The 27,138-nt window shown below is 38.5% G+C and overlaps 1 protein-coding gene across 5 annotated transcripts in view; it reads left to right on the top strand.

The window, feature by feature from the left end:
- Positions 1-17,186: 17,186 nt before the first annotated feature.
- LOC102687911 (dehydrogenase/reductase (SDR family) X-linked) overlaps positions 17,187-27,138 on the top strand; it is an 80,180-nt gene continuing 70,228 nt past the window's right edge. Inside the window, exons 1-3 of one of the 5 annotated variants that reach the window (XM_069197234.1) lie at positions 17,271-17,360; positions 18,658-18,690; positions 23,760-26,573. In XM_069197234.1, the coding sequence (XP_069053335.1) occupies positions 23,812-25,890 (2,079 nt within the window). In that variant the 5' untranslated portion in view covers positions 17,271-17,360; positions 18,658-18,690; positions 23,760-23,811 and the 3' untranslated portion in view covers positions 25,891-26,573. The other 4 variants (XM_069197236.1, XM_015361700.2, XM_069197235.1 and 1 more) reach the window with 4 other exon arrangements.

Genomic DNA, 27,138 nt, shown 5'->3' on the forward strand with positions numbered 1-27,138 from the left:
CGGAATAAGTATTTATTTTGAACTGGCGATTTAATAGTGTTTAGTTACACAGAGTATATTGACACCTTTTCAGTGTTGAAAGACGGTATTTTTGTTTTGAGGCACTACAGTATGTAGATGTATATTATTTTCTTTTACTGCAATATGCCACGGATTTTTACAACAGAAGTCCTACCACATTAAGGTTTTGTTGGCAGTTACCCCTAAGCAATATTAATCGAAGAACTATAATTAAAGCTTAAAGAGCCCCACGTAAAAATTAACGCGAATCTTGCAGATACTGTACGTTTTCACCTGAAACGGTTCAGACACGTTCAATTCAAAGCAGAGTCTTTTGTAATCTGTTGAAGACGACCTTTGACCGTGTTCCAGATTTGAGAACACAGCGCCTCTAGCACTTTTTTCTCTAGCAGAGCAGATTTCCCTGAAAATTGTTTTGTGTCTTTACGTCTCTAGAGAACCGTCTTTTGTTACCCCTCTAAGCTCAAGAGTGGTCTTTAATAAACTTTGTTTATTGATAACCAATAATTTCAAAATGAAATTTCAATAGCACTATACAAAAATGCAATATTAGATTGTCCGAATGTTGTTTCACATAAAGAGAGATGTAAATCGTATCCCCGTGCCTCAAGGATTCTCATTTATTTTGCAGAGTTTAGAACGTGATTTCTTAATCTATTATCAATTCAATTCCTAGAACTATTAATGTACTTGTCTATCAAATCAAAGATTAAGGAGATCCCCTGCTTCCTTTTTTTGTCCAAAATGCGAAATTTCCTTTGTTGACAGGTAAGACACAAAACACAACGAACCCTTTAACAAATAAGAAGCATGCATTTATGGAAAGGAAAATAATAAATATATAAAGTGAAACATACAATAAGTTGTCCAGACTAAGCAGGTTCATAGCCATGGGAATAAATGATAACTTAACTGTAGTTCTATCGCATTTTAATCCATGTAGTCTAAATTGACACCTATATGGAAGGAGGTTAAATTCATTGTGCAAGGGGTGGTCATGACAGTCAGTGATTAAATTTGCCTTGCGCACTATTTGTTCGATGTAGATGTCTGACAGTTGTAGCTGTCGTTCACCAATAATTTTGCTGGCTACCCTCACAATCCTGCTCAGTCTGTTCTTATTTTGTGTATTAAAGTTACCAATCCAGGCTGCCGCAGTGAATATTGTAACAGATCCTACAAATTTCTCTTGAATAAAGTTATTGTTCTTATGTACACATATCCACCCACTGGATTAAGCATTACAAAATCCAGCTTTAAAATACCATAGAGTTTAACCACATAATTATCTCAGCTAATCTTGTTGCAGTTCGGAGATACTACTCAGACTGAAGTTTGGTACAAAATATCCATGATGCTTTTAAAATCATGGTATTAATAGATAATCAGTATTTTGGTCATACTAGTTATAATGTAGCAAACATTGCACTATAAAAGTGAAAGATCTTGGGAACAGCAGTCCCATGCTGCCCTGCATTGATTCTGTCAGCAATCACCTTGAGAGTAAATGCTCTGCTGATGTCATGTAAGTACATGCGTACTTAAGTACTGTAATATGTTACCACTATCTACCATCTCACATCCATTTGAGGAGATCTGTTGGAACCATATCAAGGAAGAATGGAAAATGGAGTAAGACAGAGAGTTTAATTAGTGAGAACTGGGAGTGGATATGTCGTGGAGACACTGGATATCCCTCACACCTGTGAAGAACAGCTTCGTCTCTAAGTTGTGCTAGGACAACCTGTCCTGGCAAACTGTTTCATGTAAAGGAGCACTTAATAGATGCTCTGTTTACTCCCAGATAAAATTTAGGTATTTTGCATTTATATTTCATAAACCATTCTTTTTTTTTTCAAATGTATTCGGTCCACATCAAAACCAAAGACTGAAAACACAGGCATAGTTTTCTTCAGCTTAGTTACAGTTTTGCTTGATTTGGCCACCTAAGAGGAACAGAGCAAACCATTATTGTGTACCCTAATCGTCTTTGCTTTGATTTGTAAAGCTGTGGAAAAGAGATCTGCCTTATTTTGTCTACACAGAGACCATACTGGAAATGTAGCCACATAACAGAAGAAGTAGGGAGAGAGGAAATATATCCCAGGAGGCTGAAATACCAACTTTTTAAAGTTTGGCTCTGATAATTATTTTACTCTTCCAAAGATGTGGTGATGTAATTTGCGAAGAAAACTATGAGAAGCAGATGTATCGCCCCAAAATAAAAGTTGAATCAACTTGTATGTTATTCAACTAGTGGTACTGTACATAAGGTTTTATATCTCAGTAAATTCGAAGGTTACTCACAAACCCAAGGAACAGATTCCAGAGTTATAGGAATTGTGCACAGTTGAGACGTAAAGTACAGAATCCAAAGCACGGATTTAGGAGGCTTGAAGGCTGTGACTCTCTGCTCAGTAGATGTTAAACATTAATTTCAGTAATAGTGTACAGCTCCCTGAGACACAAAGGACAAGTGAAAAGGAAAAGCAAGAAATTAAGTTTATCTGTGATAAATGCTTTAAATATTCCTCTATTAAAGTACAGTATACTCCTACAGCAGGTAAATATGTATCTGATAGAACTTTCTTTTGGGTGGGACAGTTTAATGGCAGTTAGTGCTGTTTCCTCATAGCTCTTGGGCTTTGGGTTCCATACCAGACTGGAACTCCTTCTGTGGGTAGTTTACATGTTCTCCCACAGTTTGCGTGTGTTTTCACCTGTTTCTTCCAATCTTCCAAAGACATGATGGTTATGTTAAATTGTATTCCTAAAATTGTGTGTGTGCAGGTGTTCACTGTGATAGCCCGGTGTCCTGACCTCACACCCTGTACCCCTGAGATAGACTCCAGGTTGCCATACTGTAGGTCTTATGAGGAATTAGAGGCTCTTTGATAAAGGGTGGATGCCTTTACTTCCTTGATTACAAATCGGTAAAACCTAAGGGTTCATTCAGAGTTTTGCCTTTTTAAAGAAGAAAATGTACGCCTAGTACAGAGAAACTGTTCAGTTTTCCAGTATGTTCCTGCTGTAGTGTACATGTCAGCCTTTTGTTTGCCTGCCTGTGATTCAATATGATGCGTGAGTCCAAGCCAGCAGACACTGCTCTGCAATTTTTTTGTCATGATGCCTTTTCTGCTAGGTGTTGTGTCACATGCATGCGCTCAGTGTCAGCGTTGCTCATTTTTGCTTTGCTGGATTCTGTTCAGTCTTTCCTGTTTTTTTTTATTCTTTAAGAAAGTACACCAGACACGGTGTTGAAATGGGCATCAGCTTGGGTGACAGTGAAGCAGATATGTGAGTCAGAAGAGAGGAACTGAAAACGACAGAAACAAAACCCAGAGTGACTCATGCTGATTCTTATGTAGAATTTACTTTTCACAGAGGTACTTAGAGAACTGTTGTTGATGTTTTGTATATAGCCAGATTTGATATACAAATCTGACAATCAAAACTGTCAGATTTTCCTAAACTGCAGATATAGTGATACAGTGATCATGTTGTGTATATTTATGTTCACTCATGTTGCTCGTTGACTCAGTGTGTTCTAAAGGAAAATGAATTCATCAGTTGCCAATCAGGTTCATTGTCACTGTTTGAACAGGGATTATAAGACAACTAAAGGCCAATCAGATCTTCTAGAGAATCATATCGCAAGATCAAGCTCTGAAATCCAAAACACTGCAGCTGTGGCCCATGAAGGGCTGATAATTCCTTAAAAACTAGAATTTACACATTGTGCAGTGTAATGAGCCTGTTTGTATCCACCCTTACAATGAGGCTATCTAGCCAGAGCATTTTCTGGCTGTGTGTCAGGTACTTTTTTATGCTCAAGAAGGTCAAGCTGACCTATATGGCAGTGTGAATGCATTTGTGATGGGGTGCCGTTTTGTATTGTTGGCTGCACAAAGAGAATACCCATTTTCGGATGAGACGGTGGATTTCATTGTAAGGCACACCACATGTTCTGTGTGTGAGTGCTATCTCTGTGAAAGGGTGCATATTACACCTTTCAACATGTTGTTTTATTTAACACATTCACTGCTCTTTCAGACCTACTGAAATATTTTTTTACACTATTTTATGAAAACTGGCCTTTTGGTGGGCAAATTTAAACACATGTAGAAATGTTAGCATTCCTCTGTTATTTCAGAGGTTACAGACACTTTATACTTTCTGGGACCTCCAAAATAAGCCATGGAACAGCCTTTATGTGAAGTTACGCTGAGCAGTCAAGGAAATGTTAGAGAAAGAAAACAGCTTAATTACAATCTTTCTAGTTATCTGTGCAGGCTAGTTCTCTCTTGATGTCACTTGTTTTCTTTATTGAGACTCTTTTGTTCTAGATTCTAGAATATCTGGGCTAGGTCGTGGTGTGTGGTGCGGCAACGTGGCAAGACTCTTTAACAAGCAAGACAAGGCAATAAGATATTGAAAAAGAAGATTGAAAAATTGAATGATCACTTTTTGGGCACGTCTATGGAAGAATCAAGACAGTGCCTGTATTGTGAGAGTTTTGACTCAGATTCGGAAATATTGCACAGCCTTGCAGAATGTAGTAATGGCTGTCCCTCAGAAAGAGGGCTTTGTTTTTATTTTTATATGAGCTTTACAGATCGAAATACACCAGTAACACTCAATTAGCTCAGTCTTTTGCCTCTCCCTGCACTCCAATCCTGCCCCCCTGCTCCTCCTATTCCACTCGATCTTTTTGTACCCCTTCTCCATCCTCCCACCTCCAGAAGCCCCAGTCCATCCTCGATGCCCAAGAACCAAAATCGCTCAGTCCATGACCACTATTCAAGGCCAGCAAGTTCTGACAACATCTGTGGTCTCTCAGCTCTCAACAACATCTGTCAGAAACACCAGCGCAGCATTGCTCTGGTGTCGTTAATCAGCAAACTGGTAGTGGAATTTGCCAGTCTCTCTTCTTCACTGTAAACAAGGTGTGCAAACCTGCAGGGAGTTAACATGATTGCTCAGCATGCAAACAATAAGGCTGTTTTAATTCTTACATTTTCGTCATTTGCAGAGCTTTTCCAATTTGTGGTAGCCTCAATATCAGTTTAGTAATTTAATTTATTGCATCCGCATGATTCCTAGGATGCTACTGTACCTGTGTGGAGTTTGCATTGTCTCTGGATGATTGTGTGGATTTCTGATATACTGTTAGGTTAAATGGGATCTGGGATAACTATCCCTGGTGTGAGTGTGTGCATGTGTGATGGACTGACATCCTGTCCAGGGTGTAGCCAGTGTAGCTGCAAGACATAGCATTCAATAGCCTGTCTTGAATGCTGGTTTCAGAAGTTCTTGGGATCTCCAGTGGAATGTGATTCGAGATTGCTTGGCAGAGAGGGGAGGATGAAATTGTTGGTTGTGCAAAGCTTAATTGGGCTTGTTCACAGCGAAACATGTTGTAAAACACCTACTGTTTATGGTCAAATGGAAACTGCTCCTTTCATCAAAGGCTTGATTTGTTTTAAAGTTTGTCATGGGGTGCCTGGGCCCTCTCAATAAGCTAATGACAACTGCAATTGGTGAGACAAATGTGAAAAAATGTTGACAGATAAGGCTGTGTTAGATACTTTGATATGTTTCTCTTTTTAATGATTCAAACTCCAATTACCAGCATTTTCATAACACAGCTATTAGGGGCATACCAGCATGTTCATGATAATCGTAAATTATACTGAGACCTTATGCCTTTTAGATCTGTAATTACTTAGGACAATACGTTTGTACTATACTGTTTCTTTTCTACAGTCTCAACATTAATTTTTCTTGAAGTCCACTATAAATCCAAGGTCATTTTCAGAATTTGCCTGCCCTGTTTCTTTCCCTAGTTTTGTGTTTTTTTTCTTTGTGTCTGTGCTCTGTGGAGTATAAAAAGATACATGGGATAACAAATTAGATCATTCTGCTTAATTTTTTCAGGAAGGGACAGAAGTAGTCTAATTAAAGAGTAGGTTATCATATTAGGTAAATTAGTAGAAAATGGGACCATTCATTTCAAAATCTTGTTAACTGTTATTGAGTAAGTTTCCAAAAGAATCCACTAAAGGTGGATTATTCTGAAAGGCATTCAATTGCCACTATAATTTTAATTGTAAAGTTTCTTTTTACAGTTCTTTAAATTAAAAGACAAGGAGTGCACAATATTTTTCCAAAATGAGTAAGGTGTTTTGTTTTTTTTTACACTGAAACGGGAAATACAAATAAAATTGAACTGCTGTACTTGATGAATTTGGGTGACAGTGGTTACGCCTGTGGTCTCATGACAGACAGGTTGTGGGCTCGAGTCCTAGACGCAGATGCTGCTGTGTACCTTGGATGAGGTGCTTTATCCCAGTTATTACCAGGTGTGTGAGTGACGATCAGTTTTTGCTGGCTGTAGGCTCTGTGATGGACCAGTGTCCCATCCTAGGGGAGAGTCTAGTTCGTTTAACACCATGGAAACCAGGACGAGCTCTGGCCTAATGAGCCAATGTGGCTCGGATATGGAAATTTACTGATTTTATTGATAGGATCTACATGCTCTTAATTGCATTAAGAACATGACTCAGGGGTTCCCATTGTTTAAAGGTAAATTTTGAAAGAGAATTAAAAAAAACACACTGCCAAAAGACAATATTTTTTGCCTGCTGTACTGTCACTACAGTCTTCACCAACAGTACAAATTCTGCACACAAAATTCTCAAGAAAATCCTTAATAGTATCTGTGGAATAATATCTTTCTGCATTTGTGAAAGGAAAAAATAATACATTTAATCAAATGGCAATAAGTTAAGATACACTTTAAACAATCTTTTTTGTTGTGATAATGGGAATTCAGCATTCCAAATGGAAATGTGAGAAAAATGAAAGAAATAAAAGCTGTTCAATAAATTGGATTTTTAGTACACATATTTTTCATTTAATTTAAACACCCATTTTGTTATAGCCTGATAACTCCATTAATTGTTTCCTTGCCCACTGAACTCAAACTTTCAGACTTCGTTCTCTGAAGAATGAAAGAAAAGATAAAGACTTTAAGAGAAAAAAAAAGTTTAAAACTGAACAAAAAGGAAAAAGAGCCTTAGCTTGTGCATTCATAGGCAAAGTCTTCAAATGATCTGAAAAACTGAGAACTATTGCCAATAATTCTCTGATTTATACAAATATCAAGTAAGAGAAGAAAAACTAGCGCAGAAAAGACACAGATTTTTCAAGCTGAAAACCCAAATGATAAATTATTATTGATAAATAAGGAGGAATACTCCAGTGTCTTTGAAAAAATGAGTATAAAAAAAGTTATGTAGATTTGCATAGTCTTGGCAGTTTTGGCTGTGTGGGATGTGAAATCCTTATAAGCATGTGAGGGGTGTTCCAGGACTACCTGGTAAGGGGGCAGGTGGCACCACAGACAAGTCTGTCACATTGCGTTCAGATCATCAAAATCACAGCATGGTGCTTGCAGGCTTGGCTATATCAACTCCTTGCTTTCTCTGAGTTACGGGCCTTGAACACATGGAGTATAGCTCACAACAAAACGCTTTCTCCCCAGAAAGCATATACAGTAGGCTGTGGAAACAACAAAAATGCCCGAGGTTACAATCATGGGTTTATAAGAACCCTCAAAAACTGCACATGGCAAGAATGGCATTTTTTTAAATGCTCAGATGTTATCCCCGAGCTTGTCACTTTTTACATTTTTCAATAGTCAATATGTTTTTCCTAGCATTCAAATTTAATTAATTTGGTAATTAAAAACAGTGCAAGCTTTTCTATTTATTTACCAAATAATGTAGATGTTTATTTTGCGTTTTCATCCTTGCTAGAGGTCTGAGTCTGAAGGAATTCTTAATAATAATAATAATAATAATAAACTTTATTTTATATAGCACCTTTAAATGTGGCTTCTCAAAGCGCTTTACAGGATGACAACAAACAATAAAAAGAAGAATACATAAGATAAAACACAATTACAATATATAGAGGAGACCGTGGATGGTGGTACTAAGAAGAGCAGAGGGGTGAAGAATAGAACCAGTTAAGTAAAGGCTTTTCTGAAGAAGAGGGTTTTGAGTCTGGATTTGAAGGAGTTTAGAGAAGGTGACTCTGATATCCTTGGGGAGAGAGTTCCAGAGCTTGGGGGCATAACAGGAGAAGGCCCTGTCACCCATACAATGTAGACGGGCTTGGGGGACAGTAAGGAGAGCAGAAATAGAAGAGTGAAGGTTGCGAGGTGGGGAGTAGGGCGATAATAGTTCAGATAGGTACTGAGGTGCCAAGCCATGCAGAGCCTTATAGGTGATAAGGTCTTAATGCACTACGCTTCTAACATTCGAACAGGTGTTTCCCCAGTCTAACTTTGAGTAACTATTATATTATATACACTCCTGAAGAAAACTCCTCTGTTGGATGGAATGGCATGGGATTAACCTCGGCAGATGTAGCTATCTGTGTCCCTGCTGCAATTCACTCCTGGTCTCTCATGGGCTCTGACCGCTCACAGCCCCATTCTCCATTCCCTAGACAGTGGGTAACTCTGCCATGCCAAGAGACCTGTCCTCTGCTGTGGCAGAGACTTACAGTGCCTAGATTTCCGAAGAGGGTGACGTCACTTCAGCAAATACGCTGAGCCCTGTTCCACTTGGTTCCATTTCATCTCTCATGCTGGTGCTGTTCCTTGTTGTAACTTCAATAATATAAATATGTGTATCCAAAAACAGTTCAGCTCTTGAGAACAAAAAAAAAATGTATGTAATGTTGATGACTAATGAATCATAATCATTCACACAACACGGTTGTGTAGAACTGCAACGTGCAGTGGTTAAACAATAATTGAGCATAAACATGTATGCTATAAACAATCTCTGTATCGATTTTGATAAGTAAAAAGTTACAATATATAAACCTGGCCATTATGTAGTCATAATCATAAAAGGATATTCAGATTTTCTAAATATAAAGTGTCTCCAACACAGTGTTCAGGTGGCTCATTGAATGTAATAAGCTCCCAGGATAATGGTGCAGACTGTTTGCAAAAATTACTTCTCATCCATTAGCTGTAATTAAAAAAAAACAAATGCATTTGAACAATAGTAAAATTACGCACTTGCTAAGGTAACTGGAAACCATAACTGTACTGTATGTGATGAGATTTTTTTCCCTATCTGACCAAAGTTGGTCACTGTCTTCTTTTAAGTCCACAACACATGAAGCATGTTTTTAAGCAGGACTGATTTTGCCTGCCAGCTTTGCTGCCCGTATTGCTCATAGCGAATAACTACAGTACAGTTCTTAAAAGTGACAAATATTAATCATGTCCATCTACTAATCTAAAGGCAACATGATTCATGCTCGTGCTGTCTTCTCTTCCTAAAGCAAAGTTGTATTAAATTATGAACATAAGACTTGACCCAGTTGGAGTAAATTTTACAGGAAGTATCATGACTGCCAGTTGCACAGGAATAGCGCACTGTGCGATGAAAAGTTGGAAATAAAGCTTTTTTCACTAAGTTAAAGACATTTCACCATGATATCAGTATTATGTAATTGATTGCAGAGTACTGCACAGAGCTACATTTTGAATGAAAATCTTTTGTTCTCTTTTGACTTGCTTTTATTATCCTGTTTTAGTATTCTGAAAACAATAGTTTCCAAAAGAAAGTTCAATGAGAGGAAATGACATTTCAGCTGTGCAGTGGCTTAAGACTATTGTTATTCACTCCTAATGGAAGTCAGATCTCCCTGCAATGCAGATTTAGATTTTACTTCCCAAACCTGCCAAGAGGTCTTAAGAAGTTGTTTTTTGATAGATTATTTTAATCATTGAACTCTGCCACAATGACTGGAAAGATTTAAATTATTAAAAAGTCTGGCAATTTGAAAGCATGAAAGAACTGCTGAGCAAACCCCATGATAAAAATACTGAGAAATGTTGCTTCACTCAGTCCAGGGAGAAGGGTTCGAGGTCCTGTGATATAGTGTCAGTGCCAGCTCCCTCTGTCTGAGGCTTTCTGAGGAATCTGCCTCAAGATGGAAAACATCTCTCCATGCTCCTGCTTTTTATTACTGGCTTGTATTTAATTTTTTGTCTTTCGAATTTGCAATTTTCTAGTCGTTTCTGGAATCATGTTTGTTGTGTCCTGTAACTCACCATAGCAAGAATATCTTTGCATTGAGAATGAAATACCCTTTGATGTTTTCAAATCTCACCTCAAAATGTTTTTTTTTTTTTGATGGCCTTCAATTATTTGTCTGTTTCTTTTTTAATTTCACATTTATACTAGGTTTCATTGTATTTCTGTTTTGGTTTACTGTACTTTTTTGTATGTATAATTTCTGTAAAGCACCCTGGGAATGCTCTGGATTGAAAGGTGCTATATAAGAATCAAATTGGGTGATTTATTTGATTGATTGATCTATCATAAAAGAGGATCACCCTAATCAAAGGAAATAAAAAGCTCCCTTCACTATCTTTCTCATTGGCAACATGTTGATAAGATTCATTTCCAAAACCAAAAAAAAGTGCATAATACTGATTAGCTGAAGCTTGATTTCACTTTGTGGCAGAAAGCATGTGTACAATACAGTGTTGAAAGACCTCATATTACGCAGCACTAAAAGTCACATACGATAGAGTCACCCAATGTGCTCTTGGCAGTGATTTTATCTTGAATGCTGTTTGGCTTGTCATGTTGTCTGAAGTCAAAGTGGATAGGATTTGTATATTTGACCTGTACAGTGGATTATGATAAATTTCCTTCAACGAGAATGCCTGGATATGTCGAGATAAGTTCAGGACAGCAGCCTTCCCTGCACGACGTCCCATGATTTGCTGTGTGTATCAGAGGTTCATGGCATTAGATTGTTAATTTGTTGTTGCTCTCCAGATTAGGTCTTTGGCATGGAGGATTTTGCAATTTTCTGGGAAGTGTGAATCACACATGTGGGGATCAAACTGAGGCAGCCGTTCTTTTTGCTTATTCCACCATTTACATTAGGCATAGAAGAACAACTGCTGTACCAGTAATTGGGTTCTTGGTATTTTGCTCAACCCGAAGAATGACTTTTTAGTCAAAAATGTTAATTTAACTCTACTGGACTGGAAACAAGTCTGGGGGGAAAACTTAGCATAATATTTCAAGGGGGACAGTAGTCCCCAATGCCTGGTAACAAACAGAGGGTGAAAAACTACCTGTTACTATCATTACAGAAAGAATACATTTAATTTACAGTATATAGGGTATTTCTGCAGATAAAATCAACCAGAACTTGGTCCAGTGTGAAATAATCATTTTAATACCTGTCAACTGAAGTAAAAGTGATTTTACTCCATTTCTTTACCTACAGTATCATGCGTATTTGCTTGTAGGAAAGGCTCATGATATTTTTACTTTCTTGACTTTTAATTGCTTTTTGGAAATTACTGTAGCTGTTTTTTCCACATCTGTTAATGTTTTTGTTATAGTTCTGGTAGAGAGAAATGTTTGAAAAAGCTTAATTTTACATCAAAGAAAATAACAAATAATGCAATAATGTGGGTTTAAAAATATCATTCCTTCCCACTCGCTCTATGGTTGGGTAAAACTCAGATCCAGCAGTAGATTCATCCGGTAGTGCCCAGCCAGTCATCTCCTACTTTTACACTGTGTGAACAAAATATAAACTGTGGGACAGTAGGTGCCCTAGGGAGAGATGACTAGTAGGTAGTCACAAACCCAGCCCTACAGCCCAGGCAGGGACTGAGGTTACTGTTACATTTCAATATAGAGCCCCTTTTTTACTGAATATATCGAACTAAACCCAAGTGATCTTTGTCCATTTGTGCTCCACCTTTTCTAGGCACAGTTCAAACATTCAGTTTGTAAAATCCATCCCAGAATCTGCCTGGAAGCTGTTTCCTGACAAAATATTCACGAGCATTTGATTCCAAACTCCAGCTTTGCGAAAGCTGAATAAAAGATCTGTATTGCGTGTATAAACTGATATAAGCCTTTATCTTTTTTAGAATTAAACCAACAAAGACATATTTTTAATCAAGTGTACAGTACGTGGCCAACACCAGTATGCATGGTTCTCAGGTTACACTGGTGTTTGAAAGCTGTCAAAGGGAATTTGCTCCATATCCCTTTAAGGATGCAGTGTCTTGCTGAAGACTCTACCCCCAGGGCCAAGAAATTTACTCCCTTCTTATAAAAATAACTAAATGTGTTCTACACAGAGAATGTGGAAAATTGTTATTCAGATCATGGCAAGGAACATTAGATAGGATTTCAGATTATATAAAAGCTTGTTTTTCCCAGCACAACATTAATAGGGAGGTAGTATATTTAAAAATGTTTAATATTTGTTAAAAATTATATATTTTACTTAGTGTTTTAGAATAGATACATATAAGCATTTGACTATTATTTGAACTGAAGGACCTTGAAATCTCTTAAAATATTATTAGTGCTAAAGGTGTACTGTACAGTATGTTACAATTTTGATACTGAAGTGGACACACCGTTTAAATATTACATAAAGTTTTTCCAATGGTCATCCCCAATAGCTTCTAAAACATAATTTAATAATATATATTTTGAGTAGATTTAGAGTTTTCACAGAGATTAAGTTCAGATCCGTGTTATTTAGTTACTCAAAGGACCATATTTTACTGGCTGAATTGTTGATGTTGATGTTTTGTTGATTTAAAAAATATATGGGAAATTATTTCAGATTAGTGATTCATAGAGGGTTTTAATTTGTACAAATATTGTTTATGAAACATGGTCTGCATATAACCACTTCCTTGCTAAAATGTAAAAATATTTTAAAAAACAGTTGATGAAACAAAAGAGAGAATATAATTCAATGATTATAACGTCAAGTATCTGTGATTTTGAACATTATTCTTTCCTTTTTTGTTAAATTCCTCTGTCAGCACTTGCAAATGCTCTGCACTCTGACTTTTAAAGTTTAAGTGATCTTAGTGATGTGAGCTGAAACAGAAAAAATGAAGTAGCATTAAGTGAAATTCAACTCTTCCCCTGTCCAATGATGCAAGCTGAAGAAGATCCATTATCCACTATTACTCAATAAGGATTTGGGTACTCGTCCAACAGGCATATTTACAATACTGTTATGGGCCAGAAAAGGAAACCAGTTTTAACTTTTTCCTTTTCAATTTTACTTGTAACTTACTATCACGTAAACACAATGAAGCTGAAATGTTTTTCTAAGGTGACTGAGCCTCTGTTGCACAGTGAGGTGGATTAGTAAATTAGTAGAATTCACTAAGTGAAGTACAGTACATTCTATGATGTCTTAACTGTACTGTACTGTATTTCTTGTTTTTTTTAAAGAAGAGCTCTAATCCATTGTTTATGTAGATTCGGGATCTTCTTTAGATGATGTTCATTCATTTTCTAACCAACTCCAAGGTTAAAAGGTGACAGTGACAGTTTCCAGGAGCCGTTTAAATGAAATAGTAAAATCATGTCACAAGCAGACAGCTAATTGTTTCATTAAATGTCCTGTACAAAAAGGAACATGATATCAGAATAGCATAACAAAGCAGGAAAAAATGAACTGATAAGTGTCTGTCTGTTTCTGTTGGCTAATTCAACTCTAAGGCTAATTCTAATTTGATTTACAGCTGGTGAATGTGATGTCTCTTCACTGGACACAAAGCCAATAATTATTTGTAAGGAAGGAATGGTGGGAAAATCTGCGTAAAATAAAAAATGTCTTTATTAACAGGCTTTTGATGTTGATATAAAAGTGCCTTTTACATCAAGTGTCTCCTTAGACTGCTTGGCTAACAGAGGTTGACTTGCTTAAAGATTTTTCTTGTGCAGTGTTGATTAGATTATAGCATAAAAACACACCTGTTGCATAATGTTTACCACAAAAAATAACATTAAGAAACTAATTCTGTAATACTAAAAAAGCATCTTGAATGGTCTATTTAAGCAAATTCATATAATATATTCAAGTAAGGGGATTTAACTCAAATCAAATCCAAACATAATTCTTGTATATATCTGTAGTACTGCATACTACATAATTTAGAAGAGACAACATCAGTGTAAACTCTGTTTGAATTCCTGCACCATATTTCTGTGCTAATAGCAATTTCTATTAACAGACAACTTGACCTGCGGATTGAACTCAAAGCATTCGCAAAGAGGAACAGAATTTAACCATTGTATGACATTTTAAAATAAAGCCATAGATAAAAGGCTGATAAACAATGGATTGGAGCTCTTGTTTAGACTTATGGTTAAACCCTGTTGTTATACAATCAGGTGTGTATTTCTTTAAAAATAGTAACCACGCTGTCATCTCTCATGCCAAATGCTTTGGCGCTGTCCTGAGTGATTCAGCTCATCACTACCTGCATTCATTGTCAGCTGTGACAGGTCCCACAGCTGTCACCTTCCTCTGTCAGACACCTGTCTCTTCCCAATGCCAGAACTGAACACAGATCAGTAGCTGTCTAGAGGGATGTTTTTCATCCTATAAGTCTATTGACAGCAGTTTTAACTTCTTCATTACATTTGGCGTAAGTGGAAGACAAGCACTCGCTTCAACTAAACCCCTGTGAAGGATCTTTGTCGGGCTATTTTTTTAGAAAATCATTTAATTGGCGAATGGATGAATGTACTGTATCTTTTTGTAAAGTTTTAATGAGCCAGACCATGTTGATTACTGGGTCTTGCACCAGATGTCTTACCTCTTACACCCTTGGCAGGAATTATAGTCCTCTATTCTCTATCATTACTTTGAATAATAATAATTATTATTCCATCCATCCATTTTCTAATCGCTTCATCCAATTCAGGGTTCCGGGAGAGCTGGACCCTATCCCAGCAAGCAACAGGCACAAAGCAGGATTCACCTTGGATAGGACACCACTCCATCTAATACAACAACAACGGCAATAATAATAATAATAATAATAATAATAATAATAATAATAATAATAATAATAATAATAATATAAAATGCAAATCATACCTTCCTTTTCATCTATAGCAAAGGGAAATGTTTATTATTTTAACTAAAAATAGGTTGTGTTGCTTTAGGAACAGATTTATGTTTTGCGCAAATCAAACTAAGCACAAAAACTGCATGGAATCCCTGTAGTTCTGACGTAATATTATTTAAGTCCCAAAGAGACAACTGGACTGATCCAGAATCTGCAGTGGACTTCACCATTACAGAGAATATGTATCCATAGCCAATTTTGAAGGTATTCAGTATATAAAATTTGGAATTTTATGGTGTTCTTGTAACATCTCGATGTTTTCTGGATAGAGTATTTTTTAAAGCAAAGCAATTCATTTAACACTACACATACATACACAAATCATAAGCCAGCTGCTATATCACCATGCGATGTTAATATTTTGATTTTTCTTTTTGCATCATGCAAACTGACCATAAAAAAATGTTCACATTTTTCACACCGCAGAAAGTGTTCATTATCTTTAAAGAAGCAATTGCTCAGAAATCACAATTTCACTTTAGTCTACCTGCACTGTAACAATGTGAATTCAGTTAATACAAGGTGTCAATGTCACAAATTAAATTTCAAAAGTGACAGGATCTCCCTATGCAGAAGACCAGTGGCCACACAAAACCCAAACACTGCCTACGTGATTAATGCCTGTAGGGTTTTATTCTTCTGGAATGCAGACTAACTGTTGTGTTGTACTGTTTTCTGTAACACATTTCTGATATAATCATCTCTTTTAAATGGAGCTTAAATCAAAGGTGTGTTTTCTTTTAAGAAAGTCTGTTGGATTCAGTAATAAACATTTAAATTAATCTTAATAATAAGATATAGCCAGCAGCCATATCACCTTACAACTCAAACTGGTAGCCCACTGAAGCTCAGCAGGTGTGAGCCTGTCTAGTATGTGGCTGGGAGACCTGGTGGGAAAGCTGAGGTTGCTGTTGGAAGAGATGCTAGTGGGATTTTTAATGACCACAGAGAGTCAGGACCTCAGTTTTACATCTCATCCAAAGGACAGCACCTTTTTGCACTATACTGTCCCTATAACTATACTGGGGCATTAGGGGCCACACAGCCTGTAGGGTGAGCACCCCCTAATAACTCCACTAATACCTGTTCCAGCAGCAACCTTAGCTTTCCCAGGTGGTCTCCCATCCAGGTACTGATCAGGCTCACACCTGCTTAGTTTCAGTGGGTTGCTTTGATCACTGAATCTGAGACCCTTCCATCTCGGTAAACACCACCTTGCTTTGGAGCTGGAAATGTTGGCACAGCCAGGTGTTACCAATTGTACGTAGATTCACTTCATGAAATATTTTTAGTGTTAATACAAATTTATTCAAATTGATTACAGGTAAGTTATTACAATTAGCAGTAACTAGAAATTTTAATTATCAGCTATACATAAATACTGAAGTCTTACTTCCATTAACCATATCAGTTATTGGGTGGAGCAGGGGCACTGTGGCTGGAAGGTTGCCAGTTCAAATCCTGCAGCTGGCAGAGGAATCCTACTCTGTTGGGCTCCTGTGCAACACCCTTAACCCCAACTGCTCCAGGGTTGCTGTACAATGGCTGACCCTGTGCTCTGACCCTAAGCTTCTCTCCCTGTCTGTGTCTCATGGAGAACAAAATGGGGTATGTGAAAAGATGAATTCCTGATGCAAGCAATTGTATATGGCTAATAAAGTGATATTATCTTATTGTGAAAAAATAGCTAGAGAAGTAACTATAAGATATCAGTTTTCTAGGTAATCTGGGTTTGAAAAATATGCATTTAGCTTGATAGATTCCTTTGAACAGGCAGCAGCAGTAACAGATACCAGCAGAGCATATAATAAGGTACACTACTCAGTATTTAGATTTTAAAATATTTCCACATGACTGGTAAACTATAGTAAAAATGATTAATTATATTTTAGTTTGTTGAAGTTATTTGTATTTAAGCCTAAAATTCTGGACGATTTTGTTTTTCTTAAATAAAATATAAATGATAAATAATGAATATACCCGTGGTTAAGTGATTATGAGCGGTCTTCGGGTGGGCGCATGAGATTGTTGCAAGCTACATACTAATTTTAGCACGGCTTGGTCATTGTGCTGTATGCAGATCCGACGGCGGAACTGTGGTGTGAGAAGCACAAGTTTCCGCGGGGTGGGGTGTCAGCGCTGCTGCCGAAGGCGGACTCCGGACAGAAAAGGACGGGGCACGCAGTAACAGGCGGCTGGAGAGCGATCAATGCAGACATGTCGCTGTGTTCGGTGGTTCTCTCAGTGTTGAAGGTGTATTATATCGGCTTTAAGGTTCTCCTGTACCAGCTCTTCAACAAATCGTTCACTCTGCCAGGTTAGAACCGACTCTTTGCTCTGAAACAGACATAACACTTGACCAGTTTTCCTTATTGTGGATCGTTGTGACAACTGCTTACAATTTTCCAAACAGGCCAAAGTCCATGCGTAATACATATCTTTTAGTATCGTACTCAGAGTCATAGTTAGTGTGTACAGTAGCTGTGTATAATTGTTTTCTAATTATGAAGAGGTTATTTGAATTTGATCAAATCGTCACAAGCACAGTATGTGTAAAAGCGTGTCTGAAATGATATCACTGGCACATTTTTCTTATGTACTGTATAGTCACTCTCAAAGATAGATCGCTGGCAGTTATATTTAATCGTTACAGTATCTTAAAGCGGAGGGCTGTACCGTATTTGTACCAGCTTCTCGTAGCAGTTTCTTGATCTTGTTCCTTGTAGTGGATTTCTGTCTCTCCTTAGCAGAGGGGGAACTGCTCTCGATCATATGATTCCCATTTCGTTTAAACGGATTTCGCTCATTTTCATCTTGTACCATCTTTTGGGTATTTTGAAGCTATCAAGCAGCGATTATACAATAAGAACTTTTAAATTATATGTGAAACCAATAATAGATATTTTTCTGAATAATGTAATGTAAAATATACAATTGGTTTTCACAGCTTCAAAAACTTGTCAGTATTTCTTAAGTTCAGTATTTCATTTCTAAATTTACTTTCAACCACCCGTAGTTGTAACTATTGTATACCAAGTGATCAGCTTCCACTAAGTGCTTTGTGACTATGACCCTGTGCAGTATATATTTGGCTTAAGTCCTGTTTGATGAGGTACAGATTAAATACAGTGGTGCCATTCTTCACGTGATCTCCAGTGTGAAACTATAGGTCATAAAGGTCTGAAATGTAGAAGTGGACAATTGTTATAACTTAAGCAGCAGCAAGATTATTGTTACAGTATGCTTAACTTTAAAATCAGTTGTCCTAATATACAGTATACACACCTATTCTGGAACAGTGTTTTATTTAAAGAAACAAGTATTTAAATTGTAATAAGGAAAGCAGCTACTTGTACATCTTTTATTGTGTGGTTTCAGGATAACCATCCTAGCAGCACTGTGAGGGCAGACCAGTGCTGCCGCAAGTGGTGATAGTGGACCAGTAGGTGGCAGTATTCCCTGTGGACAAGAATTCCCCCCACCCCAAAACAAAAGCTTTAGGAGGTGTCACTGCTTGGACATGATGTTAACCTGAAGTCATTAAAGATCCCGTGGCACTTTTGAAAAGAATCAAAGTTTCAGTCCTGACTGAATTTCATGTTGTCCTTTTGCAGGCTGACCTCCTTCAATTTCAACCTTAATAAAAGGTGCGGTTTTGCATTTCTGCTAGCGATCCTCCATGCACTGGGGCTGCTTGCTGCATAAAGGCTGCCTTGTGTCAACCCAATGGTGGCTATGCTTCTGTGGTGACTGTGACAGACATCCAGCATCATATACCATAAGGTTGTCGGCCTACATACAGTAATAAAGCTGAGCCTATAGGACTAACATCAGACTGAGCAATCTGGCCCCAGCCTCTGCACCTGTCTGCGAAGTGGAGAAAATAATCAGCAGCTTTGTCAGGTGACTACTGTGGTGCTGTTTGTTTTATTCTTTTAACTGATCAGAATCTCCAGAGTGCTTCTTTGTTTCCACGGAACGAGTCGTACTGTAGGTTACAGGTACAGGAGCAGAAGTGTCTGTAGAGTCACTTCATTTCAGAAGTGAGAGGCCGGGAAGTGTTTTCCTGTCTGCCGCTGGTGCAGCAGAAGGACTGTGGAAGATGCATCCCAAGTGATGCCGAATCTGCTGAAACTGGTTTAACAAAAGATGTGGGTTTGCCTGGCAATTAAAATGCAAGAGAAGGGGCTTCAAAGTTATCTTGCTCTGATTTGCGTGCCATCAAGCAAATTGATGAAAAAAAAGCGGAAGAGGAGGAAACAACGTCAGACTCCTAGGGGATGTCAAGTGGGCAAAGCCGACGTGGCAGCTTTAGCTAGTATCAAATTCAATTATCCAAGCAGAGAAAAAAAAATCTGAATCTGAATAATGAGATAATACCTCACAAGCTATTTTTGTGTGTTTGTTGGTGCTGCATTGCCCAGACTAAAACTTGAACTCGCGTACAGTTTTCACTTTCCGATGCTTAATTATATTTTGTAGAATTAAACTTGGCTAAAGGATCTTGTTTGCAGTTTTTGTACAGAGGATTCATAAGAAAGCTGAAAGCAAGTGTGCTATCAAGAGAGAAGTCTGTATAATGAGTTTCTTCGCTTCTCACAACAAATCATCATTTGAAGTCTAACAGGAGATGCAGTTCACTGGAATGGAGAGAAGCGAGTGCTTAAAAGGATTGTGGCTCAGTCACAACCGGAATGTTGTTTCGTATTTTCATTTAGGACAAAGATGTGGCAAGGCAGGCCAGCACCTTGGTGCGGTATTTTGCATGGCTACCTTGCAGCACTTGGGGCCCTGGGCTCATTCTGAGGATGCTATCGGCATGGAGTTCGTATGTTCTCCCTGTGTTTGTCTGGGTTTTCTCTGGGTGCTCCGGTTTCCTCCCATAGTCCAAAGACATACTGGTAGATGAATTGGCTTCTGGGAAAATTTGCTCTTTTGTGAGTGTGTATGTGTCTGTGTGTGCCTGGCGTCCCAATCAGGGTGTATCATGTTTTTCTTCCGTGGCTTGCTGGATTCAGTTCCAGCTCCCTCTATGACCCGCTACTGGATATAAAGCAGTTTCGAAGATGGATGGATGGAAGATTAATTTAAAACCTTACAGCATGTGAACCAACATCCAACATCAATTTTTGGTTAAACGTTTTAAGTGGGAGTCAGTAACGAAAACATGAGAATCAGCTGATCAGGTGTTTATTCTGCTTGTAAAACGGGTTGGCAACATGCAGATTTATGCCTGACATGTCTGGCAGCTCCTGCTCAGCAACTCTTTAAGGTGCCAGAACATAGCATTAACAATGCTGCCTCTCAGTGCTGGGCCCTGGGTTCAGTTCTGAGTGGAGTTTGTATGTTCTTCCTGTGTTCAGGTAGGTTTCCTCCAGGTGCTCTGATTTCCTCCTACAATCAAGCACAAACTAGTTGGATAATTGGCTTCTGGGAAAATTGGCCCTGGTGTGAGTGTGTGGTTTTGTATCTCTGTGCGCTATGATGGACTGACATCCCATCCAGGGTGTATCCTGCCTTGTGCCCTTTGCTTCCTGTGAGAGGCTGCGGCTACCCCATGACCCTGAATTGAAAGACGTTGTTAGAAGATGGATGGATGGATGTTGAGAGGAAAATGGGAGGCACAGATGTTAGTGTAAATTCTTTTTCACAATATTCATAATGCACACTGAAAAAGGAGCTTGACTTCTTCCAGTTACTTATAAATTTGAAAATGAAGATTTATCTTTCCTTCTCAGTCTCATACAAATGTAGAGAAGGCCATTTTTAATTCACAGCTATGTACAGTACATTGTGCAAGGATTTAGCAATAAGAACCTTTCACCCATTTTCATCATGTACCCTCTTTTGATTTGTTGCCTACACAGTTGTCTCTGTATTCTTGATCGTCTTGCCATATAAACTTGTTTTTTTTAAATGTGATCTTCTTGACCTAAGAGGCTGATGTTTAATATTTTCTTTTCAAGTTGACATGTAGGTGAAAAGTAACCTCCAAGGACATACACCAGCAATGGTTTGTATTGTTCTGAGGTCATGTGCAGTTCTGTGATTCACTAGCAGACAGCATGAAGTCTAGAAGATCAGCGTGAGCAAAACTTGAAAGCTGCCTTGTGTTGAGATAAATGGTGTCATTATTTACAGGAAGACGCCCATCTTCGTGCTGCACACAAATGCTTATTAATCGCTAGCGTGTCACTTCAGTGTTTTTGATTGGTCCTTTGGAGATCAAAGTATCTGAAGATGGTTTTATGAAAAACAGGCCAGTGCATCTGAGAAGCAAAACTAGTACAGTACAGTCTTACAGAGCGCAAGTTGGGATCAGTGATGTAGTATAGAGGGCATCTGTTGGCACCAATTGTGACATGTAATCCAAAAGCCTTGGTGCCCAGCTTTTTTAGGACCACCGGGGTGCAGTGGCCTAGATCTGGCCAGCATTTCCTTGTCCTGCCCTGAAGCACTGGCTCCTGGGTCACATGAGCTACCAGCGAGGTCAGTGAGGGCTGCAGTCAGACATGTTTCTTCTGTAGCGTGCTCCACATCTCACAGTGTGACCAGTGGCAAATGGCATGTAGGCAAAGGTTCGTCTTCTCCTAGTGTAGGATATTTCAGGTAATTACTATAGCAGTGAGCTGATCCCTGATATTCACATATATATTCCCATTGAGTATAATACAAAATCCAAAGTAAAAAATCATTTGGATACCTCATGCCAATAGGAATCAATGTTGAATGAAGTTGGAGGTGGACACTTTCAGTCCTTGAAAATAGTGCAATAAAGTGTGAGAAGCATAGTGTACATTTTTGAAAATTGACAGTCCTTATTACTTTTTTGCATTGTGTGATCGATCAATAAATGTGAATCCACATTTGCTAATCAGCGGGGTTTTGCAGTTTACAGTGACATCTAATTAATACAGTGCTATGTCCTACTCAGACCTGACCTTGACTGTAGTTAGTGTGGGGGTATATTATAAGGAATAGCCCTTGATGACCCCTATTAAAAAACAGATGAAGAGCAGAGAGGCAGAGGACTTTTTATACCTTTTAACATGTATGATATTTTTCTGCTCCCAAAACTTGAAGCTACTATCCAATCTGTTTGAAGTGCATTAACTGTATAGTCTACTATGTAGTAGTGAGCCCTGCCATAACTCATGTATTTGAAATGGGTACATTAATCATTTATGTTGTTTGGTGTGAAGTTTGTATTTAATCTTGTTGCTGTCTTGATTTGTACATGCAAAAAGCATTCCTGAAAAAGATTAAGGACACCTAAGCAAGCTTAGAAAGTAATTATGGCTGTATTCTGTAGCATTTTAATTTTTCGACAAACTATATACTTATTTTGAAGCACTAGCATGTTTTCACAAGGATCACTACTCTGGAAAACTGGAATTCTGTATTTTGAAGTAGATTGTCAATAACAAGTTACAGAATGGTTTTATCTGTCTCAATAGGTTAATCATGTGTTTTTATATGACAGAGTAATTTGTTTCTCCATGGGGAATCCAATACTATATGGGATCATGCTGTAACCAAATAAGGAGAGAGAAATAATTATCTGATGTTTAGGCTTAGTGAATATAGACATTAGATTCATCCATTATAGTAGTGGCATTTCTCTGCTTTTCTAAATCTTGTGTGTGATGTGCAGTAGATTCAAACAATGTTAAGGTATGTACAATTACAAGGGATTTAAAAAAAGATTGTGAACTTTGGTTCGCAAACTCTGGTTCCATCCCTTTAAAAAAAATGTATGTCTTTAGGGTTAAATACTGATAAACTCTAAGATTCTTTAAAGCTGTTGTTAATGTATTCATTGCCAAACACTGTTTTCTATTCTGATTTCATGAACTGATGTCATGTCATCCTCTCTGACTACCAAGTGGTGTTTTTAAACAGGGTACTTTAAAGCCATGAACTTGACTCTTACTTTTTTAAGTGTAGCCTGTTTTCAGGTAGAAGACATAGAAAAAATGTTTTGCTTAGTTCTACTTAAAAAACAGCTTTCTAAAGTAATTGCTGAGAGACCTCATTAGAATTTTGTAACGCTAATAATTATGGAATACTATTAAATTGTTAATATTTAAAGTTGTCTGAAGATTTTACTTTCTTTGGTCTAATACCTGAGAGTTTTATTTAATTGTCTTTATTTTTGCATGACCCAACTTTAAATCCTTCTGATTCAGTAATTTAAAAATAGAAGCTTACAAGGTCAGATTTCATCAATCTGTTGTCTCTGATGGAATCTTCACCAGCTCAGAAAATTGGCAGCGGTGTTTTAAACAAATACTTTTAACATTGACGTTTGTGAGCAAATTAACCTGGGACTTGGGGAGGAATTAGACAAGCAGTGAAATCTGTTTTGAGCACTTTAAAAAGTATTTTGGCATCAAAAGTTGCCTAGAAGCATTGTTTCAGATGATATGTGTGAAAAGTGAATTACATTTAAGTTGCCCGAAATTCTAGTTAAATTCATTAACTATCGAATGAATATATAACCCAGATTTTCGGAAATGTGTAGTCTTTCGCTGTGATCCAGAAGCACATTAGAGAGTGTCAGAATACCAGTGAATCAAGCTAAAACCAGGGCATACATTTTGATGTCTTCTTTTTATAAAGGGTTAGGTGCTGTTTTGAAATTCATGTTCGAAGAAATAATCCTCTCCATTTTCCCTTTTAATGTCTCACGCCTTTATCTCGCTGCCTTTGGCAGGTACTCATTAATGAGTGAAGGTTCATAAGGGGATCTGGGTGCCTCGGAAGCAATGGAGATTAAATGCTCGGAGAGTTCCCCATCAGACCTCAAACTGGTCGCTCACCCCAGAGCAAAAAGTAAGGTCTGGAAGTACTTTGGCTTTGACACCGATGCTGAAGGATGCATCTTGCACTGGAAGAAAATATATTGTAGAATCTGCATGGCGCAGATTGCGTATTCAGGGAACACCTCCAACCTCTCCTACCACTTGGAAAAGAACCACCCAGATGAGTTTTGTGAATTCGTGAAGAGCAACACGGAACAGATGAGGGAGGCGTTTGCCACGGCCTTTTCCAAGATTAAGCCTGAGTCGTCTCATCATTTTCCGCAGGACGCCTTACTCATGAAGCCCAGCTATGGGTACGAGAACAGAAAACATCAGGACCTGACCTTGGCTGTTGTCAGCTTCATCTGCGAGGGAATGTACCCCGTCTCAGTGGTTGATGAGCCTGCCTTTAAAACCCTTCTGAAAACGGCTGACTCCAGATACGAACTTCCTAGCCGGAACTACGTATCGACAAAGGCCATCCCTCAAAAGTACTATCTAGTGCGGGAAGCTCTGTTTAAAGAACTTGCAGATGTGGTGTGGTGCGCCGTTTCCACCGATCTGTGGAGAAGCGAGACGCAAAACAGGACGTACATTTCTCTCTCCTCTCATTTTCTAAACAGGTGTAGTGTTAATAGCCTTGTGCTTTTAACTAGGTGCTTGAAAACCTTCGAAGTGCCAGAAGATAACAGTGCTGAGAATATCACACGTGCCCTGTATGAGGCCTTTGTTGAATGGGGGATCAACTCCAAAGTCTATGGTGCCACTACCAACTGTTCCCCAGATATAACGAAAGCTTGTTCTCTTCTCGATCTGCCGGTGCACATGCCCTGCTTTGGCCACACTGTCAATAAAGGCGTTGAAAAAGCCTTCGAGCTTCCTAAGCTAAGCACCTTTTTAAGGCGCTGTAGAAAGCTGGTGGAGTATTTCCAGCAGTCCAATGAAGCGATGTACATGCTGAGAGAAAAGCAGAAGCTGCAAGGCCTGCCACAGTGCATGCTGATAAGTGACAGAGTCACCTGCTGGGTAACCACCCTTGCCATGCTTCAGCGTCTTAAAGAGCAGCAGTTTGTCATTGCTTCAGTCCTGGTGGACGACAGCAACAATCACCACTTGATGCTTGAGACGACGGAGTGGAGCATAGTCGATGACCTGGTAGACTTGCTGCAGCCTTTTAGGCAGGCGGCCGACATGATGATGGCCTGCAAGTACCCCACAATCAGTATGGTTAAGCCCCTCCTGCACATGCTCTTAAATACGACCTTGAAAGCCAAAGACAGCGACCTCAAAGAGGTCAGCATGGCCAAGGAGGTCATCGCTAAGGAGCTGTCCTCCACCTACCAGCAGACACCCGAGATCGACATGTTTCTGAACGTGGCGACTTTTATTGACCCCCGCTACAAAAAGCTTCCCTTTCTTTCTCCCTTCGAGCGGTCCCAAGTAGAAAACCGAGTCATCGAAGAAGCTAAAACCGTGTTGGAGAAGTGTAAGGAAGGCTGTGCAGCTGACGAGCCACTGCAGTTCTCCGATGAGCCGCCTGTGAAAAGGCAGGCAACCTCTTCTCCTCCGCCATCCAGCCATGCTGGCAACTTGCTGGCTGTGATTTTCTGCCCCTCGGGGACTGACGAAAACCAGGAGGAGCTGCACGCTCAAGTGATGGAGGAGCTGAGCAATTTCAAATCGCAGAAGGTTTTGGGGCTGAACGAGGACCCTCTCCGCTGGTGGTCCGACCGCTTGGCCCTGTTCCCGATCCTTCCGAAGGTGCTCCAGAAGTACTGGTGTGTCCCGGCCACGAGCGTCTTTCCTGAGAGGCTCTTCACTTCTTCGGGCCACGTGCTGAGTGGGAAGAGAAACCGCCTTGCGCCCGCGCACGTGGACCAGCAGGTCTTCCTGTACGAGAACAGCCGCAACGGCTACGAGGCCGAGCTGGCGGGGGAGGATGAGGGGGAATGGGGCATCGAACAGGACCAAGCGATAGTTGTTGGAGATGCATTCAGCATGCAGGGCTCTTTTATCAATGCAAAAGACATTGGGTTCTTCTGATCTCTGAAACACTGCATGCATTATCCATGAAGCAGATTCTGTGAAATATAATTTTGAAATTGTTTTAACTAACTTATGAATGAACTGTATATTTTTCTTCATTAGTTTTAGGTTAAAGTATTATACACCTGTCCTTAAAATGCATTGTAAATTTACATCTTACACTTTAACTGTGTAAGGTGAATCTAGTTTAATATGTTTGACTGAAATCTGTATTTTTTTCTATGAAGACAGTGGTGCAGCCTTACAGTTTTATATGTAAATGCTCCTTTGAGAGAGCCTTTTTAGTGTGATCAATGTTTATATGCTTTGTGCATTAAGAATCACATTAGTAGTGCAAGGTTACTTTATTGGGCATGTGTTACTTCCTTTATTTCTAACTGTTTTGTCATACATTTACAGGAAATGTGAACTTATTTACTTTCTAAAGCGAGACTGTTCCATTTGTCTTAGCTGTGTTTTGCCAGTTACATAAAATAACCCGAGAGTGGTCCTAGATTTACAGAAAGAAGATTGTTATGGATTTAATTACTGGCGTTATTGTCTCTTTTGTAGAATGTCCTTTTTAGTGTCTTTTGCAACAAAGGTCATTTTCACTGTTTCTGTACATCTTTGGTGTTGGTACTTGAAGATCATCTACTGGCATAAGACCAGGGAGTCAAAAATAAAAATGGTGAAACGAATGGAGAAATCATAATTATTTCTTGCATCTCATATCATATTAAGGTTGACTTATTGCATTTGTTATAGTATTAGCAAACAAAATATGTTAAATGTCACACAAGTTTTTCCCTTTTAATGTCTTGTAAAGCAGATAAAGCATAGTATGGAGTTTTCATTTTTAAATTAACATCATGTCACAGTCAGAATCCATTCTCAAATGTTTTATTTGAATATTTAACTAACAGGTATCATTTTAACTAAAACTGGGATGGTTGGTTTACTGACATCTATCAGTGGTTGATTTTATCCACTATGATTGCCTCAATTTTTTCACAGTTTTTCAAGTTATGGGAGATATTTTTTTAAAAAGAACAACTTACAGTACCTTATAGATACAGCACTACTGTAAGAGCCCAGCCTTACCAAAGTGCAGAATTCAGCTGGGTTCTTCTTGTCTGGTTGTGGTAATTGATGTAAATAGTTAATAACTGTGGCACTATTTTTTTTATTCTGTTTCTGAAAATTCTAGCTTTGTATTTAAGGAGTTGTGGAATAGTTCATGTCTGTTGGGCCTAAAATAAAGAA

This window comes from Lepisosteus oculatus, chromosome 13 (assembly GCF_040954835.1).
Source record: "Lepisosteus oculatus isolate fLepOcu1 chromosome 13, fLepOcu1.hap2, whole genome shotgun sequence".
Lineage (NCBI taxonomy): Eukaryota > Metazoa > Chordata > Actinopteri > Semionotiformes > Lepisosteidae > Lepisosteus > Lepisosteus oculatus.